This window comes from Ahaetulla prasina, chromosome 3 (genome assembly GCF_028640845.1).
Source record: "Ahaetulla prasina isolate Xishuangbanna chromosome 3, ASM2864084v1, whole genome shotgun sequence".
Classification (NCBI taxonomy): Eukaryota; Metazoa; Chordata; class Lepidosauria; order Squamata; family Colubridae; genus Ahaetulla; species Ahaetulla prasina.
The window spans coordinates 221,894,830-221,913,655 of record NC_080541.1 but is presented as its reverse complement, the minus strand read 5'-3'; the positions used below and the strand labels follow the sequence as shown (position 1 = coordinate 221,913,655).

Here is an 18,826-nt window from a genome sequence, read left to right as displayed (position 1 = left end):
ATTGCAAAATAGGCAGCAGACTGACAGAACGCATCCATAAACATCAACAAAAGACCTGATCGAAAGACATGATGAAAACGCCTTACTTTCACAACATATGGACAAATTTAATCATAGTGTCAGCTGGGAAACTGTGACCATCCTAAATTAAGCCATGTCCATAAATGCTAGGGGATTCCTGAATGTCTGGCACTTTGATCAATGATATCATAATATATATAAACGATATCTACATGCTGTGCAAAAGAGACACCCAACAAACCAAAAAGGGAACAAAAAGACCCAAACACCTCCCCACCACCAATTGGCACCTAGATAAGATAGATAGAAGATAGATATAATTTTTTATTGGCCAAGTGTGATTGGACACACAAGGATATGTTCTCAGTGTACATAAAAGAAAAGATACATTCGTCAAGAATCATAAGGTACAAAGTCATAGAATAGAATAGAATAGAATAGAATAGAATAGAATAGAATAGAATAGAATAGAATAGAATAGAATAGAATAGAATAGAACAGAACTGAATTGAATTGAATTGAATAGAATTTTTTATTGGCCAAGTGTGATTGGACACACAAGGAATTTGTCTTGGTGCATATGCTCTCAGTGTACATAAAAGAAAAGATACATTCATCAAGAATCATAAGGTACAACAATTAATGATAGTCATAGAATAGAATAGAATAGAATAGAATAGAATAGAATAGAATAGAATAGAATAGAATTGAATTGAATTGAATTGAATTTTTTATTGGCCAAGTGTGATTGGATACACAAGGAAATTGCCTTGGTGCAGAATAGAATAGAATAGAATAGAATAGAATAGAATAGAATAGAATAGAATAGAATAGAATAGAATAGAATAGAATAGAATTCTTTATTGGCCAAGTGTGATTGGACACACAAGGAATTTGTCTTGGTGCATATGCTCTCGGTGTACATAAAAGAAAAGATACCTTCATCAAGGTACAACACCTACAACACTTAATGATAGTCATAGGCTACAATTAAGCAATCAGGAATCAATCAATATCAATATAAATCGTAAGGATACAAGCAACAAAGTTACAGTCATACAGTCATAAGTGGGAGGAGATGGGTGATGGGAACGGTGAGAAGATTAATAGTAGTGCAGATTTAGTAAATAGTTTGACAGTGTTGAGGGAATTATTTGTTTAGCAGAGCATAGATTAATCTAAGTTCAACGATCAAGTAAATAATACCCCAATGAAGGAACTGCCAAACAAGCCAACGGTAAACAGCCCAACCGAAAAAACCTCTAAGAATGTCCCAGGGCAAGCCACTAGAATATAAATTGAGAGCAAAACTCACTCCTTACTAACGCTGATGATGTTCCCTAGCTGGGTAATGAAACATCTGCAAGGAAAAACAACCGAGCTCAGAGAAGACCAAGGACTCCTCATTTCAACCCTGAGGTACAAATACTTTCCTTTAGTAGCTATCAATAACTCCATACCCTACATAACAATCTCCCAGATGTATCTTTGGCTCTTGAACACTCTGGAGGAACCACACTTTGATCCCAACACAGTGTGGAAGAAATGCAGAGAAATTGCTTTTCTCGGGATTAACGGCACAGCAAATTAAAGCAGCTTTTGAATTGGAGTTGCATCTACAGCCTATGTACGCAGAAGAGAATTCCCACAGATTCATAGGACGAATCACAGGAATAGGAATAGTTGGAGAAGGCTGGAGATTTAACATAACATAACATAACATAACATAACATAACATAACATAACATAACATAACATAACATAACATAACATAACATAACATAACATAACATAACATAATATAACATAAAAACAGAGTTGGAAGGGACCTTGGAGGCCTTCTAGTCCAACCCCCTGCCAAGGCAGGAAACCCTACACCATCTCAGTCAGATGGTTATCCAACATTTTCTTAAAAATTTCCAGTGTTGGAGCATTCACAACTTCTGCAGGCAAGTCGTTCCACTTATTAATTGTTCTAACTGTCAGGAAATTTCTCCTTAGTTCTAGGTTGCTTCTTTTCTTGATCAGTTTCCACCCACTGCTTCTTGTTCTACCCTCAGGTGCTTTGGAGAACAGTCCGACTCCCTCTTCTTTGTGGCAACCCCTGAGATATTGGAACACTGCTATCATGTCTCCCCTAGTCCTTCTTTTTATTAAACTAGACATACCCAGTTCCTGCAACCGTTCTTCATATGTTTTCATATGATTTCATCAACTCCAATTTCCTGACCTCTGAAAAAGAATGTTAGCGATCACCTTAGGATGGAGGACTCATTATAGAAGGTGAAATGCCAACTAAATTGGGGATAGAAGCAAGATCGTGTAAAATGTTAATACCATTCTATAATGCAGTGATGGCTAACTTTTTTGGCGTCACGTGCCGAAAGTGCACATATGCACCAGCGCGCATGTCTGCCTGCACCCATAATGCAATGCATGCATAACCCCCCCCATGCCCCCTACATGCATGAGGCGCAACACCCCACACACACACACACTCCCCCTGTGGCCCATTTTGGACCTAGCAGGCCTCCCTGCAGCCTCCTGGGACCAAAAACAGGCCGGGGGGCGGCGGTATGTGTGGCAGAGACTTGAAAAATCAGCTGACTGGCAGAAGGCATGCGCGCGTGTGTGGGTTGGAGCTGAGCTGGCCAACAACTTGCGTGCTCGCAGAGAGGGCTCTGCGTGCCATCTGTGGCACACGTGCCATAGTTTCGCCATCACAGTTATAATGCCTTGGTAAGGCCACACTTGAAATACTGCATCCAGTTTTGGTCGCCACGATGTAAAAAAGATGTTGAGACTCTAGAAAGAGTGCAGAGAAGAGCAACAAAGATGATTAAGAGACTGGAGGCTAAAACATATGAAGAACGGTTGCAGGAACTGGGTATGTCTAGTTTAATAAAAAGAAGGACTAGGGGAGACATGATAGCAGTCTTCTAATATCTCAGGGGTTGCCACAAAGAAGAGGGAGTCGGGCTGTTCTCCAAAGCACCTGAGGGTAGAACAAGAAGCAATGGGTGGAAACTCATCAAGGAGAGAAGCAACTTAGAACTAAGGAGAACTTTCCTGACAGTAAGAACAATAAATCAATGGAATGGCTTGCCTCCAGGAGCTGTGGGTGCTTCAAAACTGGAAGTTTTTAAAAAGAGATTGAACAAGCATTTGTCTGAAATGATACACAGGATTTCCTGCCTGAGCAGGGGGAGTGGACTAGAAGACCTGCAAGGTCCCTTCAATTTCTGATATTCTGTTATTCTGTTATTCTGAAAAGCATTGACAACACAGTATCAACAGTAGAAACCTTCAAATTTCTGGGTTCTATCATATCGCAAGATCTCAAATGGACAGCTAACATCAAAAACATCATTAAAAAAGGACAACAAAGAATGTTCTTTCTGCGCCAACTCAGTAAGCTCAAACTGCCCAAGGAGCTGCTGATCCAGTTCTACAGAGGAATTATTGAGTCTGTCATCTGCACCTCTATAACTGTCTGGTTTGGTTCTGCAACCCAACAAGAAAAACACAGACTTCAGAGGATAATTAGAACTGCAGAAAAAATAATTGCTACCAACTTGCCTTCCATTGAGGACCTGTATACTGCACGAATCAAGAAGAGGGCCGTGAAAATATTTGCAGATACCTCGCATCCTGGACATAAACTGTTTCAACTCCTACCCTCAAAACGACGCTATAGAGCACTGCACACCAGAACAACTAGACACAAGAACAGTTTTTTCCCAAAGGCCATCACTCTGCTAAACAAATAATTCCCTCAACACTGTCAAACTATTTACTAAATCTGCACTACTATTAATCTTCTCATAGTTCCCATCACCAATCTCTTTCCACTTATGACTGTATGACTATAACTTGTTGCTGGCAATCCTTATGATTTATATTGATATATTGATCATCAATTGTGTTGTAAATGTTGTACACTGAGAGCATATGCACCAAGACAAATTCCTTGTGTGTCCAATCACACTTGGCCAATAAAAAATTCTATTCTATTCTATTCTATTCTATAAGGGAAAAAACCTTTTTAAAAAACCTCCTCCTTGATTCTGTTTTGTATAACACAAGGCGGAGTGAAACTCTGTCAAGATTCTGTTATAATTCTGCAACTTTGCTGTTCTATATGTTGACAGCAGCAAGAATGTTTTATGCCCAAAAATGGAAAGATACTTTTATCTACCACAATGGATGAATGGCTGGAAAAATTGATGGAAGTAGCAGAGATGGTTAAAATAGACGGTTTTAATAAAAAAAAAAAGGATATATCCAACTTTCTTTCTACTTGGAAACCACTTCTGGACTTTGTGCTTAGATTGGAAAAAAAAATGAAACTTTGACTCTGGGTTTCACTCACTTAACAACTGTCTTGCTTAGCAACAGAAATTTTGGCTTCAATATCTGGTCGTAAGTCGAGGACTACCTGTAACTTTCATTTCGATACAGGTAGTCCTCAACTTACGACCGGTTGCTAAAGCAACCATTTGAAATTACAATCTACCTGAGAAAGGAGATTTACAACACAGATCTGAAGTTTCAACGTTTGCTCCGCCCACCCAGACAGTCACATGACTCCATGTTTTTTTCAACATGGCTGCATTTACGGCCATTTGCAGCATCCCACGGTCACATAGCCGAGATTTACAACATTTTTGCCAAAAACTGGTATTTACTTCTGCCTTTAGGCAAAAACCACAGCAGAGTCAACAATGGGTTCACTTAATGACCGCAGTGTTGACTTAACGACAGTGGCGTTCATTTTACAACTGCCTTGTTCACATAATGACCAATGCAAAAAAAAATTGTAGAATTGTTTTACAAAAATTATAGTTTACAACCGTAATTGGCAGATCCATTACGGTCAAAACATGAGGACTACTGAGAGTATTTTCACGGTGTGGTTTTGTGGCATCTGACAACTTTAAACAACAAGCCAACCCCAGCTGTTTAGATTATAGGCGCTGCATCTCCCTGCTCACTTACAGATTCTGTGCCAAATGGAAACGGTATCACTTTGAGCTCCGTCTTTGTAGTACGCCCAGATGGATATTTTATATTCAGTGTTTTCTTTCAAACCAGGCAAAATGGAAGATGCCAAGTTTCCAGCAACGGATATCTGTGGGAAAAACAAAGAGTATCAGCTGCATTTCCAGTTATTATAAAAATTAAATTGAAAAAAAAAATTAAAATGGTTACAGTTAAACCTCGACTTGCTTTTACGGAACTTTCAAAATTACAACAAGCGTCGGGGAAAAAGGACTTATGGCCTGTCCTCACATTTATGGCTGTGGGAAGCCCCTCCCCGCCCCCCGAAGAATGAAATATTTGGAAGAAATATTAAGAGGCAGAATATTATATTTCCCTGAAAGAGAAATGGAGATGTGCTCTTAAAGACAGAAAGCAGACTTGGTCTTTCTTAATAGCCCCCAGCAGATATGTTTTGCCCATTAAGAAAGATGGGGCCAGCCTATTCACAAAACAAAAGACCTCCACCTCCAAGGATGGGATTCAAATTTATATTCTCCTCCACCCAAATTCTAACAACAGGACAAGAGCCTTTAAGGATTAACACACCATCATTTAGCAAAAGCTTCTTCGTTGCACAATCCTCCAGAACAGTTCAAACTTCAAAGTCACAGAACCCTGTTGTAGAAAGTTAGCACCAGTGGTGAAATCCAATTTTTTTTTACTACCGGTTCTGTGGGCGTGGCTTGCTGGGCGTGGTATCGCTTGGTGGGTGTGGCTTGGTGGGCGTGATAGGAGAAGGATACTGCAAAACCTCCATTCCCACCCCACTCCTGGGGGAAGGATACTGCAAAACCTCCATTCCCACCCCACTCCTGGGGGAAGGATACTGCAAAATCCCCATTCCCTCCCCACTCCTGGGGGAAGGATACTGCAAAATCTCCATTCCCACCCCACTCCTGGGGGAAGGATATTGCAAAATCTCCATTCCCACCCCACTCTGGGGCCGGCCAGAAGTGGTATTTGCCGGTTCTCCGAACTACTCAAAATTTCCGCTACTGGTTCTCCAGAACCTGTCAGAACCTGCTGAATTTCGCCCCTGGTTAGCACCCATCCCTCTCCTAGAAGAATGAAATATTTTGAGAAATATTAAAAAGGCAGAATATTATATTTCCCTAAAGAAGAAACATGCTCTTGGAAAGCAACCCCCACCTTTCTTAATAGCCCCAGCAGGACTGGGCCAGGCTGTCTACAAGACAACAGACCTTCAGCCTCAGGGTGATGGGATTAGCCCTCACTCAAGATCCAAACCAGGACAAAGCCATTAAGACACACTAGGAATTGCCCAACACCCTTTCAGAACACAAGCCTCTTCATTACATCATCACCCTTCAACTTCCAACCAAATCCAGGAGCTCAGATAACCACAGCTATGACCCCTGAGTAGCCCCATGGGAGCCTGAGAGGAACCAATAGAATACATGCCCTTGCCACAGGAACAGGAAGCTCAAGTTCAAAGCCCAGAGAGAGTATAAATAACCCTCACTCTCCACTCCATATGGTCAGCTGCCCAGGACCTCAAATTCACATTTTATTTTATTTTATTTATTTTATTTATTTTGTCACAACAATATATGTAGGAATCATACAAAAGATTATATAGTATATAAACATATATGGGTAAATATAAGGAGGTAAATATAAGGAAAGAAGAAAAGAAAAACAATAGGACAGGAACGGTAGGCACGTTTGTGCGCTTATGCACGCCCCTTATGGTCCTCTTAGGAATGGGGTGAGGTCAATAGTAGAAAGTTTTTGGATAAAGCTTTTAGGATTATGGGAAGAGACCACAGAGTCAGGTAAAGTGTTCCAAGCACTGATGATTCTGTTACAGAAATCATATTTTCTGCAATCTAGATTAAAGCGGTTGACATTAAGTTTAAATCTATTAGTTGCTCTAGTATTATTGCAATTAAAGCTGAAGTAGTCTTTAACAGGAAGGACATTACAATAGATGATTCTGTGAGTTAAGCTTAGGTCTTGTCGAAGGCGACGGAGTTCCAAGTTTTCTAAGCCTAGGATTTCAAGTCTGGTGGGATAGGGTATTCTATTGTTTTCAGAGGAATGGAGAACTCTTCTTGTAAAATATTTCTGGACACGTTCAATTGTATTGATGTCAGAGATGTGGTGAGGGTTCCAAACAGGCGAGCTGTATTCTAGAATTGGTCTAGCAAATGTTTTATATGCTCTGGTTAATAGTGTGGTGTTTTTGGAAAAGAAACTACGCAAGATTAGGTTTACAACTCTTAGAGCTTTTTTTGCTATGTAATTGCAGTGGGCTTTGGCACTTAGATCATTTGACATGAAAACTCCAAGGTCTTTAACGGGATGGGGGTCATCTGTAAGGTAATGTCCATCTAGTATGTACTTAGTTTTTGGGTTCGTTTTTCCTATATGTAAGACTGAGCATTTGCTGGTTGAAATTTGGAGCTGCCAATTTTTAGACCAAGCGGTCCTGTCCATCAATAAACCATCTTTCTAATCAGCCTCCATGTTTCCAGAGACTTTCTCCCCGCTTGGAACTGAACCCAGATGGATATTTCTTCCAACAGTATAAAGATCCATCCACTCATTCAACTATTTGTTCAGCTGACCCAGAACTGCTGTTGGCTCTGTTCATCATTAAACTTTCTTTCCAATCAGCTTCCATTTTATTTTATTCCCGACTTGGACCTGAACCAGATGGATTTTCCTTCCAACACAACCATAGCAGCATCCCCTCATTCACATGTTCAAAATTTGGGCACTTGGCAACCAGTATCCACGATGGTTGTAGCGTCCCAGGGTCATGTGATCATCATTTGCAATCGTCCCAATTCAATGCAGGAAGCCAGAGTCACTTAATTACTGCATGATTCGCTTAATAACTGCCATGATTCCCTTAACAACCGTGGCAAAAAAACGTGCTGTAAATCGGGAGCGACTCCTGTAACAAGCACCTTGCATAACAATGGAAATTCTGGTTTCCCTCTTGTGGTCGTAAGTCGAGGACTCCCTGCATTCTTTTAAGAAACTGTATTGTGACCCAGGTTCCTGGACCCGGACTCCTAGACTCGGATGATTCAGAAAGTGAGGGAGAAGACCTGGCCAGCCCTGCTTCTCTTGAGCCCTTTCCCTCCCTGGCACCCACTCAAAGGGAGGAGGAGGGGCCGGCAAAGCCTGATTCCATGGAGCCTCCTTCTGATTTGGCAACGCCCCAAGAACAGTTTTGGAGTGATGCAAGGTCACGTAGACATGATCGGCGTGCGCAGCAGCGGAAGAGTTGGGACAAAGCCAAGTCATAATTGTCATGCAGTGACATCTGCAGAGACTATAAATAGGAGGCGGGACTTCCTGGTTTTTTGTCTTGGACAAAGTAATGAATTTGGGCGGGCAATCTGTATCAACGGAGGGAAGAATATATTCGTGAGTAATTCTGGCCTTATCTGTAATTTCCTTGTTATCTCCAGAAACTGGGCAGGCCCGTGGGTAGACGTAGCCAGGACATTTATATATATGTAAATAAATCAGAAAAGGAGGCCTCTGACTGACTCTTTGCTGGGAGTATTGGGGGAAGGGAAACAGAACAAACTGTATTTTCGGATACCTACCTAACCAAGTGATTTGCATGACGGGAGAAATGCAAAAAGCCCAATTCCCATAGGAACGTTTGAAGACCAAAATACTCAGGAAACCCATTTCCCAATTTCACAAACTTTAAATAGAACTCAGGCGGTGTTTTTGAGTTTGTTCGTCCTTTCGCTTTTGCAGCTTTTTGGAATTAAATCGCCAGCTGGTTCTTTTGATCTAACACAATGATTATGAATCTTCGGGAAAACAGATACACCCTGTTTTAGTGGTGTAGTTCTTTATTAGTATTTTTTTAAAAAACCCAACGGCATCACTGTCTTAATTGGGTCTTCTGTAGCCGTATAAATTTATACTGGAAAAAAATTTCAAAGAAAAGGAAACCCTTCCTGACAGGTAATTCTCCAATAAAAATCTAGATCTGTCACTTTCGCCAATCATTCCCTATGATTTGTTTGGCTAAAGACTGCAATTGATCTCTGGGTGCTTTCTGGATGGGGAGAAACAGGCTCAAGCTCAATCCCTCCAAGACAGAGTGGCTGTGGATGCCGGCATCCCGGTACAGTCAGCTAAATCCGCGGCTGACCATCGGTGGCGAGTCATTGGCCCCGATGGAGGGGGTGCGCAATTTAGGCGTCCTCCTGGATGAACGGCTGTCTTTGGAAGATCATTTGACGGCCGTCTCCAGGAGAGCGTTTTACCAGGTTCGCCTGGTGCGCCAGTTGCGCCCCTTTCTGGACCGAGATGCCCTGTGCACAGTCATCCACGCACTCGTGACATCTCGCCTGGATTACTGCAATGCTCTCTACATGGGGCTCCCCTTGAAGGGCATCCGGAGGCTGCAGTTAGTCCAGAATGCGGCTGCGCGGGTGATAGAGGGAGCACCTCGTGGCTCCCGTATAACACCCATCCTGCGCAGACTGCACTGGCTACCTGTGGCCTTCCGGGTGCGCTTCAAGGTTTTGGTGACCACCTTTAAAGCGCTCCATGGCATAGGGCCGGGTTATCTACGGGACCGCCTACTGCTACCGAATACCTCTCACCGACCCGTGCGCTCTCACAGAGAGGGACTCCTCAGGGTGCCGTCAGCGAGGCAATGTCATCTGGCGACGCCCAGGGGAAGGGCCTTCTCTGTGGGGGCTCCCACCCTCTGGAATGAACTGCCCCCAGGACTTCGTCAGCTTCCGGACCTTCGGACCTTCCGCCGCGAGCTTAAAACATACCTATTTAACTGCGCAGGACTGAGTTAGATTTTAGTTGTGGGTTTTAACTTGGGTTTTAATTTTTTATATTTTTAATTATTAGGCTTTTGAATAAGTTTTTTAATTGTTTTTAGAATTGTATTTATTGCTTTTAAATGCCTGTAAACCGCCCTGAGTCCTTTGGGAGATAGGGCGGTATATAAATATAAACAATAATAATAATAATAATAATAATCGCATCAAATAAGCAGATGGAATAATATAAAGAGGGGGGAGGTATGTTACCAGCCCCCACCCAACCTCAGCTCTGCAAATAGGATTGTCTGAAGGGGGGGGGAGGCTCCTATAAAGGCTCTTTTGCCTGCCCCACCCCCAGCAAATGCTTCTGCCTACGAATGATATAAATTCCTTCGTTCCAAAGCATCCAGTTTTTTAAACAGGCCATTTGACATCTTGAAATCTCGTGCGTCAGGCCCTCGGGAGGAGAAAGATGCTACTGAATTTTGCTATCATGACAAGGACAGGCATTAAACCTGAAACGGGGGGATTGGATCGTATGTGCAGAATTGTGGCTTTTTTTTCCCCCCAGGTTGCTCCAGGAGTGGGACATTTTAAAAAGGAATTAATACCCCATTACCCCGAAAATAAGACATCCCCTGATAATAAGCCCAATCAGGCTTTTGCGTGCATGCACTAAAATAAGCTCCCCCCCCCCCGAAAATAAGCCCTCCCTGAAAATATTTAAACGCAGAACTGGAATCAGGTAAGATGGCAAGAGGAGCCCCATCTTGCTCCATAAACCCAAAAATAATAAAACCTCCCCGAAAATAAAGCCAAACGCTTATTTTGGGATTCAAAAAAATATAAGACAGGGTCTTATTTTTGGGGAAAATAAAGTAGAAGAGAATATTTTTAGCTCAGGGTGGGACTGCAGGTTCTTGGTGGTCTTTGAGCTTGGTGGATCTTTTTACAGATGTTTCATCACCTAACTAGGTAATATCATCAGTGCTAGAAGGAAGGGGCGTTTCTGGAGAGGAGGAGGAGGAGGAGGACTACTGCAGGGTCCTTGATGCTCTCTGAGCTTGGTGGTTTTCTTGCAGGCATTTCATGACCCAACTAGGTAGCATCATCAGTGCTAGAAGGGAGGAGGAGAGGAGGACGAGGAGGATTGTAGGGTCCTTGACGCTCTCTGAGTTTGGTTTTCTTCCAGACATTTTATGACCCAACTAAGTAGCATCATCAGTGCTAGAAGGGAATGGGGTTTGCTCGGTTTATATATAGTGCCTTGGCCTATCTGTGCTGGTGGGAGAGTTTTTGGTAGTTCCTTGATTGGGTGATCGGCCGAATAGGTTGTAAAAAAAAATGCTTTTAAAAGTAAAAAAAAAAAAGATTGCGTGCCACAGCTGATCTCTCTCTCACACACACACACACATACACACACTGCTGTTCTACTTACCCCATGCCTCCTTTTGGTGTGCACGGCACGCATACACACCTTGCATTTGTTGCGTGGTGCACACTTTGTATGGGTGCACACAGCACGCATGCGCAGCCAGCGAACTGGTAGTAAACCGGTCCAGATTTCATCACTGCCTTAAGCTGTAATAGGAATTGCCCAAAGCCCCTTCATTACATCACCCAGCAAGATTCAACCAAGCCTGGGACTCAAGACAACCTACAAAGTTACCCCTGCATGGCCCCATGGGAGTCTGACAATTAATCAAAAAACATTTCTTTCACAGGAAGTTCAAAGCCCAAGAGAGGATCTCTCTCTCTCTCTCTCACTCACTCACTCACTCACTCTCTCTCTCCCATGTGCTCAATTGCCCAGGACCTCAAACCACATGATCCTGTCCACCATTAAACCATCTTTCCAATCAGCCTCCATGTTTCCAGTGTCTTTTGTCCCACTTGGAACTGAACCTAGATGGACATTTCTTCCAACAGGCTGCCCAAAGGAACTGCAGGGATGGCTCGGATTGAAAATCCATTTATGGACCTGTCCTGTAAAATCCTCAAGACCCTCAAGCGTCCCCTCCCCAGATTTCTCTTGGCGGCTTCATACCTCCTCTTCTGTGTCTTCTCCAAGCACGTTCCATTTGATCTGGTAAAGAACCACATCAGAAGCCACGGATGCTTCCCATTCCAGTTGGACCTCACTTCTGGAGAGTTCGGTGACCTTCAGCTGGCTCGGTGGGGGCACCTTTACTGGAGGTGGGGGAGTGAAAGGGAGGAACAAGCAAAGACCGTTGTTAGCTGCTGTAGCCTAGAGGTGGATCTCTTGCCTCACAATCAGGAGGTTGTGAGTTCAATCCTAGGCAGAGGCAGATCAGAAGTGGGTTTCAGCAGGTTCTGACCAGTTCTGGAGAACCGGTAGTAAAAATTCTACAGGGGCCTCTGTGGCTCAGACTGGTAAGACAGTCTGTTATTAACAGCAGCTGCTTGCAATTACTGCAGGTTCAAGTCCCACCAGGCCCAAGATTGACTCAGCCTTCCATCCTTTATAAGTAGGTAAAATGAGGAGCCAGATTGTTGGGGGCAATAAGTTGACTTTGTATATAATATACAAATGGATGAAGACTATTGCTTGACATAATGTAAGCCGCCCTGAGTCTTCGGAGAAGGGCGGGATATAAATGCAAATTAAAAAAAAAATTCTGACTGGCCCCGCCCCGATCTATTATCTGCCTCCTGAGTCCCAGCTGATTGGGAGGGAATGGAGATTTTACAGTATCCTTCTCCTGCCACGCCCACTAAGCCAGGCCCACCAAGCCACACCCACAGAACCAGTAATAATATATTTTGAAACCCACCACTGATGCAGATGTAGGGTCTCCTGCTTCGGCAGGGGATTGAATTAGATCAGGGGTCACCAACCTTTCGGACCTCAGGAACCATTAAATTCATAATTTTAAATCCCGTAGACTACTAATATGATTTGCCTAATGACTGGATGGGCATGGCTAGGTGGTCATGTGATGGGTGGGCGTGACCAACTCGATGTCACTCATGTCAAGGGGTGCCTCTCCAGCCTCTACTCGCCCCTCCCCTGCCAGCCACTCCTCCCTTCCCCACCGGGGCTCCTTAGGGCCCCAATAGGAAGCAGTTGTTGGAGCTAAGCATCCACCATGAGAAAGAGTTGGCAAAAACAGCTAGCTCAATTCAAATTGGATCTGACCGAGAAGGAGGCTCAGCAGAAGCACCTCACTGAGGACTAGGAGCATAGGCTTTCCAAGCAGAGGGAAGACCTGTGGGAGTGCAAGGCCAGGTATTAGCGCCTGGAGGCTCAGCAGGCTGAGATGGTCAGCCAGTTCCAGGCCACGATGCAGTCCCACTGGAACAAGGCCCTCTGGCTCTTCGCCACCAGCGGCACTTCCCTCCAGCCTTTGCCCAAAACCCCACACCAGGAGGCTGAAGCAGACCCCAAGTTGGAATTTCTGCCCTCCTCCGGCCCACACAAAAAGACCCTGAAGGGGGAGACTCTCTGCAGCTACACAACGGTTCATTGCACGTATCCATCCCAGGGGCCGTAGTTTGAGGACCCCTGATTTAGTCCAATATAAAAAATGCAAATAATTTTTCTGCGGACCACCAAAATTTTCTCACGGACCACCAGTTGGTGACCGCTGGACTACATGACCTGCAAGGTCCCTTCCGATTCTGTTAATCTGTTTAAGCTGTTTAACCATCTCAGGTTTAGCCCCACGTTTCTCCACTACCAAAAATCTCGGCCAGCCTGCATCCCTGCAGCAGAGCAGATGGTGAGGGCGTCTCAGCCTCTTTAACCAACATCTTCTCCAGACACCAAATGAGTCAAGCTTAATTTTGTCTGGAACAGAAGGTCCAGTGTGTAATATTGAACAACTGTAAATTAAAGCCTCGTTATTTCATTTTAGCAAGGCCGATTCAAGGCTGGCATTTTCCAAACAAAGTGAAAATCCAGGAGAGGTATTGAAAGAAGGAGTAAGTCAAGGAGAAATTGAAGAGGCTAGAACTCACTTGTCTGAAATTCCCCTGTTTGAGCAAGAGGTTGGACTAGAAGACCTCCAAGGTCCCCTTCCAGCTCAGTGCTGATTGACTGACAAATACGTTTCTCCGGATATATTCACTGCAACTACATCGCCAAAAAGGCTTTAAGAGTTGTAAACTTAATCTTGCGTAGCTTCTTCTCCAGAAAGATTACACTACTAACCAGAGCATACAAAACATTTGCTAGACCAATTCTCGAATACAGCTCTCCTGTCTGGAACCCACACCTCATTTCGGACATTAATACAATTAAGCGTGTCCAGAAATATTTTACAAGAAGAGTTCTCCACTCCTCTGATCACAACAAAATACCTTATGCCACCAGACTTGAAATCTGGGTTTAGAAAATTTAGAACTCCGCTGCCTTCAGCATGACCCGAGTATAACTCATAAAATCATCTATTACAATGTCCTTCCTGTCGAAGACTACTTCAGCTTCAACCGCAACAATGCACCAGCACACAATAGATTTAAATTTAAAGTGAACCGCTCCAATCTTGATTGTAGAAAATATGACTTCAGTAACAGAGGTGTTAATGCCTGGAATGCACTACCTGACTCTGTGATCTCTTCCCAAAATCCCCAAAGCTTTAACCAAAAACTATCTACTATTGACCTCACCCCATTCCTAACAGGTCTGTAAGGGGCGTGCATAAGAGCACCAGCGTGCCTACCGTTCCTGTCCTAATGTTCCCTTTGACTGTATCCAATTCGTATGGTTATTTCATGCTTATTCTTATATATACTGTTGTGTTTGACAAATAAATAAATAAATAAAATAAATAAAATAATTCCAGAATTACAGTCTAAACCTGTGATGGCCAACCTATGGCACGCATGCTCAAAGTGGCACGCACAGTCATGTCGGCCAGCATTCGTGGCATCGCTCATTTCTCTTCCCGGTTTCCGGCGTGCATGTGCGCGTGATGATCAGCTGGCCTTTTTGCATGTGGCAGTGCTAGAAACTAGAAGAGTTGGTCTTCCGTTTTTCCTGTGTGAGCATGCATGCTGGCCAGCTGATTGTCACGTGCGCATGTACGCCAGAAACCTGGAAAAGTAGCTGGCTGAAACCAGAAGTTCAGTAGCTAAAACCGGAAGTTCATTTTCGGACGCGCACATGCACCCTGGGCAGCTCCTCTTCCTGGTTGCGGCCCAGACACACGCACGCTCCCTTTTCTGAACTTGGTGTTGTAAAGGTTCACCATCACTGGTCTAAACTAAAAAAAAAAATAATCCAGGAAAGAGATATAACCAGAGTCGCCTTACAATGCGATGGGCAGCATATAATTTTAATATATAAAATAAATTTTTAAAAACTTTTTTTTATTTTCCAAAGGAAAGAGGTACAGGCAGTCCTCGAGTTACAGCAATGTCCGTTCGAAGTTACGAGGGCTCTGAAAAAAGTGAGTTATGATTGTTTTTCACATTATGACTATTGTGTTTTGGTCCGTCAGCAGCCTGCGGAGCTGGCACCGAAGTCGGACAGCGATGAGGCTGAGGTGAGGCCAGGGCCATCGGGAAGTGAGGTGCGGACTCCAGAGACTCCAGAGACTGATAGTAGTGAGGCAGAGGAACAGGAGGAGCCTGTTCCTAAGGCACGCATGAGAAGAGCTGCCAGAAGGCAAGAGCAGCTCAAGCAGAGAGGACAACTCGGGAGTAGGGCCAAGAGATGATTGGCCCCTCCCATAAAGCTTAAAAGACCAGCAATGGCGTTTGGGCTTTGCCGGAAAACAACATTGTAGCTGCGTCTTCTGCTCCGTCTACGTCTTTGTTTTTGTGGCTTCTGGACGTTTGTCAGGAAGGGCCTTTGGCAGTTTGCCTAATTGGACTAAGGTTTGTGAGATAACTGAGGAATTTGTGTTGGGAGGCATTTTTTTTATTTTGAGTTGAACGATGCTGGGAATGAAGTAATTGAAATAGTTTTTTATATTGTTCTTAAATTTGTATTATATGTATTTTTTATTGGCTGTGAACCGCCCTGAGTCCTTCGTGAGAAGGGCGGTATACAAATCGAATAATTAAATAAATAAATAAATAAATAAAATTCCAAGCTGTTCGAATAAAGTTTGTTTTTCCATGGACTAAGTTTATTACTACCTACTTGGGCCTGGGTCACAAGGTATTGTAGCATCCCATGGTGATGTGATTTACATTGGGATGTTTGGCAACTGACAGGTACCTATGTCGGTTGCAGTGTCCCAGGGTCATGTGATCCCCTTTTGCGACCTTCTGGCAAGCAAAGCCAATGGGGGAGTCAGATTCACTTAAGAACCTCCCCGCTGAGGTGACCCCTGATTTGAAATCCCTCATGCAATATGGATATTATTTCCTGCCAGGGATAAATTTCTAAATTCTGACTTAAGTGATGTTTTCTCCCTGTGACAAATCCAGAGAGATGTAAATACCAATTCTAATTAAATAAGCAGGGATGTGGAGTCTAGATCCTCTCTTTCAAGCTAACTGTTGGAAGAATTATAAATATATTGATTTTGACAATATCCCAATGAGAGCAACTGTTAGAGTTTTTCCTGTTTTGTTTGTTAATCTTAGTTATAGTATTTGAAAAATGTGTATCTTTCCAGGACATTTAATAGTCTACTAATTTTTACCGTATTTACTCTTTTCCTTCCTTCCTTCCTTCCTTCCCTGTCCTTCCTTCCCTCACTCCCTTCTCCTTCCTTCCTTCCTTCTCTGTTCTTTTTTCCCTCCCTCCCTCTTCTTCTTCCTTCTTTCCTTCCTTCCTGTCTTCCTTCCTCCTTTCCTTCCTTCCTTCCTTCTCTCCTCCCTCCTTTCCTTCCTCCCTTCCTTCCCTGTTCTTTCTTTCCTCCCTCCCGTCCTTTTCCCCTTCCTTTCTTTCCTCCCTCCCTTCTCCTTCCTTCCCTCCTTCCTTCCTTCCCTCCCTTCTCCTTCCTTCCTTGCTTATCTGTTCTTTTTCCCCTCCCTCTTCTCCTTCCTTCCTTCTTTCCTTCTTTCCCTTTCTCCCTCTCTGTATAAATATTATTTATATCTTTGTGTCTATTAATGGCTGATTTGTCTGAATGGCAAACCTCCTAACATTCTGGATTTGACTTGGTCTAAGAGACTAACGATTCCCAGTTGAAACTGTCCAAGGGTTGTCAGATTAAAAAGTTTCATTTTTGTCTTCTGACAGCTAGTTGCTGTATCAGGATATGCTCTGCTAGTCTTCTGCCTGTCTGGCCTACATACTGGCTCTTAGACGGCTTACACTGTACATTGTAAGAGGACTGCATTGTGTTATTATTGGGAGCAATGGCTATTTTATTTTTTGTGGTTGTTTTGTTATATTTATCAGCTGCAACTTGAAACCGGAAGGATAAGAACAGAAAGTTTCTTCAGGTGAGACAGGAAGAAACAGCAGCTTTCATCCCACCAGGGAGCTGGAAACAGGTAAAAACACCTATGGTGTTTGAATTACCCTAATTCTAAACACTATCAGAATGTTTCTATTCTTTCTACTATACTCCAGCTGTCATTCAAAAGCAATTGAACTTAAGCTTCGATCCTCCGTGTTTCAAGAAGCCCATCAAAATAACAGAATAGCAGAGTTGGAAGGGACCTTGGAGGTCTTCTAGTCCAACCCCTTGCTCTGGCAGGAGATCCTATATTATTTCAGACAAATGGTTCTCCAATCTCTTCTTTAAAACCTCCAGTGATGGAAAAACCACAACTTCTGGAGCAGGGGTGGTATTCAGCAGGTTCTGACCAGTTCTGGAGAACCGGTAGCAGAAATTTTGAGTAGTTTGGAGAACCAATAAATACCACCTCTGACTGGCCCTGCCCAGTGGTGGGTTTTAAATTTTTTTACTACCAGTTCGGTGGGTGTGGCTTGGTGAGCATGGCATGGCTTGGTGGGCATGGCAGGGGAAGGATACTGTAAAATCTCCATTCCCATCCCACTCCAGGGGAAGGTTACTGAAAATCCCCATTTCCTCCCTATCAGCTGGGACTCGGGAGGCAGAGAATAGATGGGGGCGGGGCCAGTCACAATTTTTACTACCAGTTCTCTGAACTACTCCAAATTTCCGCTACCGGTTCTCCAGAACTGGTCAGAACCTGTTGAAACCCACCTCTGGCCCTACCCCCATTTATTCTCTGCCTCCAGAGTCCCAGCTGATCGGGAGGAAATGGGGATTTTGCAGTAACCTTCCCCTGGAGTGGGGTGGGAATGGAGATTTTGCTGTATCCTTCCCAAGCCACACCCACTCAGCCATGCCCAAGCCATGCCACGCCCACCAAGCCATGCCACACCCACTCAGCCACGCCCACAGAATGGTTAGTAAAAATATTTGACTCCCACCACTGTTCTGGAGGCAAGTTGTTCCACTGATTCATTGTTCCCAATGTCAGGAAATTTCTCCTTATTTCTAAGTTGGTTCTCTCCTTGATTAGTTTCCATCCATTACTTCTTGTCCTGCCCTCAGCTGCTTTGGAGAAGAAGTTAATCCCCTCTTCTCCGTGGTACTGGAGGATCACCTTAGTCCTTCTCTTTGTTAGACTAAAACAGGGGTGTCCAAACTTGGCAACTTTAAGACTTGTGGACTTCAACTCCCAGAATTCCTCAGCCAGCTTTGCTTTGCTGGCTGAAGAATTCTGGGAGTTGAAGTCCCACAATATAATACAATACAATACAATACAATACAATAAATATAATATAGTATAGTATAGTATAGTATAATATAATATAATATAATATAATATAATATAATATAATATAATATAATATAATATAAAATAATAAAATATAATATAATATAATATTATAATATAATTAATATAATATAATATAATATAATATAATATAATATAATATAATATAATATAATATAATATAATATAATATAATATAATATAATATAATATAATATAATATAATATAATATAACAACAGAGTTGGAAGGGACCTTGGAGGCCTTCTAGTCCAACCCCCTGCTCAGGCAGGAAACCCT

The 18,826-nt window shown here is 43.1% G+C and overlaps 1 protein-coding gene across 1 annotated transcript in view; it reads right to left on the bottom strand.

Annotated features, from left to right (window-relative positions):
* COL20A1 (collagen type XX alpha 1 chain) overlaps positions 1 to 18,826 on the bottom strand; it is a 265,731-nt gene that overhangs the window by 172,564 nt on the left and 74,341 nt on the right. Inside the window, exons 17-18 of the mRNA XM_058174284.1 lie at positions 11,896 to 12,038; positions 5,020 to 5,152 (exon numbers count right to left, since the gene is read on the bottom strand). Of these exons, the coding sequence (XP_058030267.1) occupies positions 5,020 to 5,152; positions 11,896 to 12,038 (276 nt within the window). The remainder of the gene's footprint in view (positions 1 to 5,019; positions 5,153 to 11,895; positions 12,039 to 18,826) is intronic.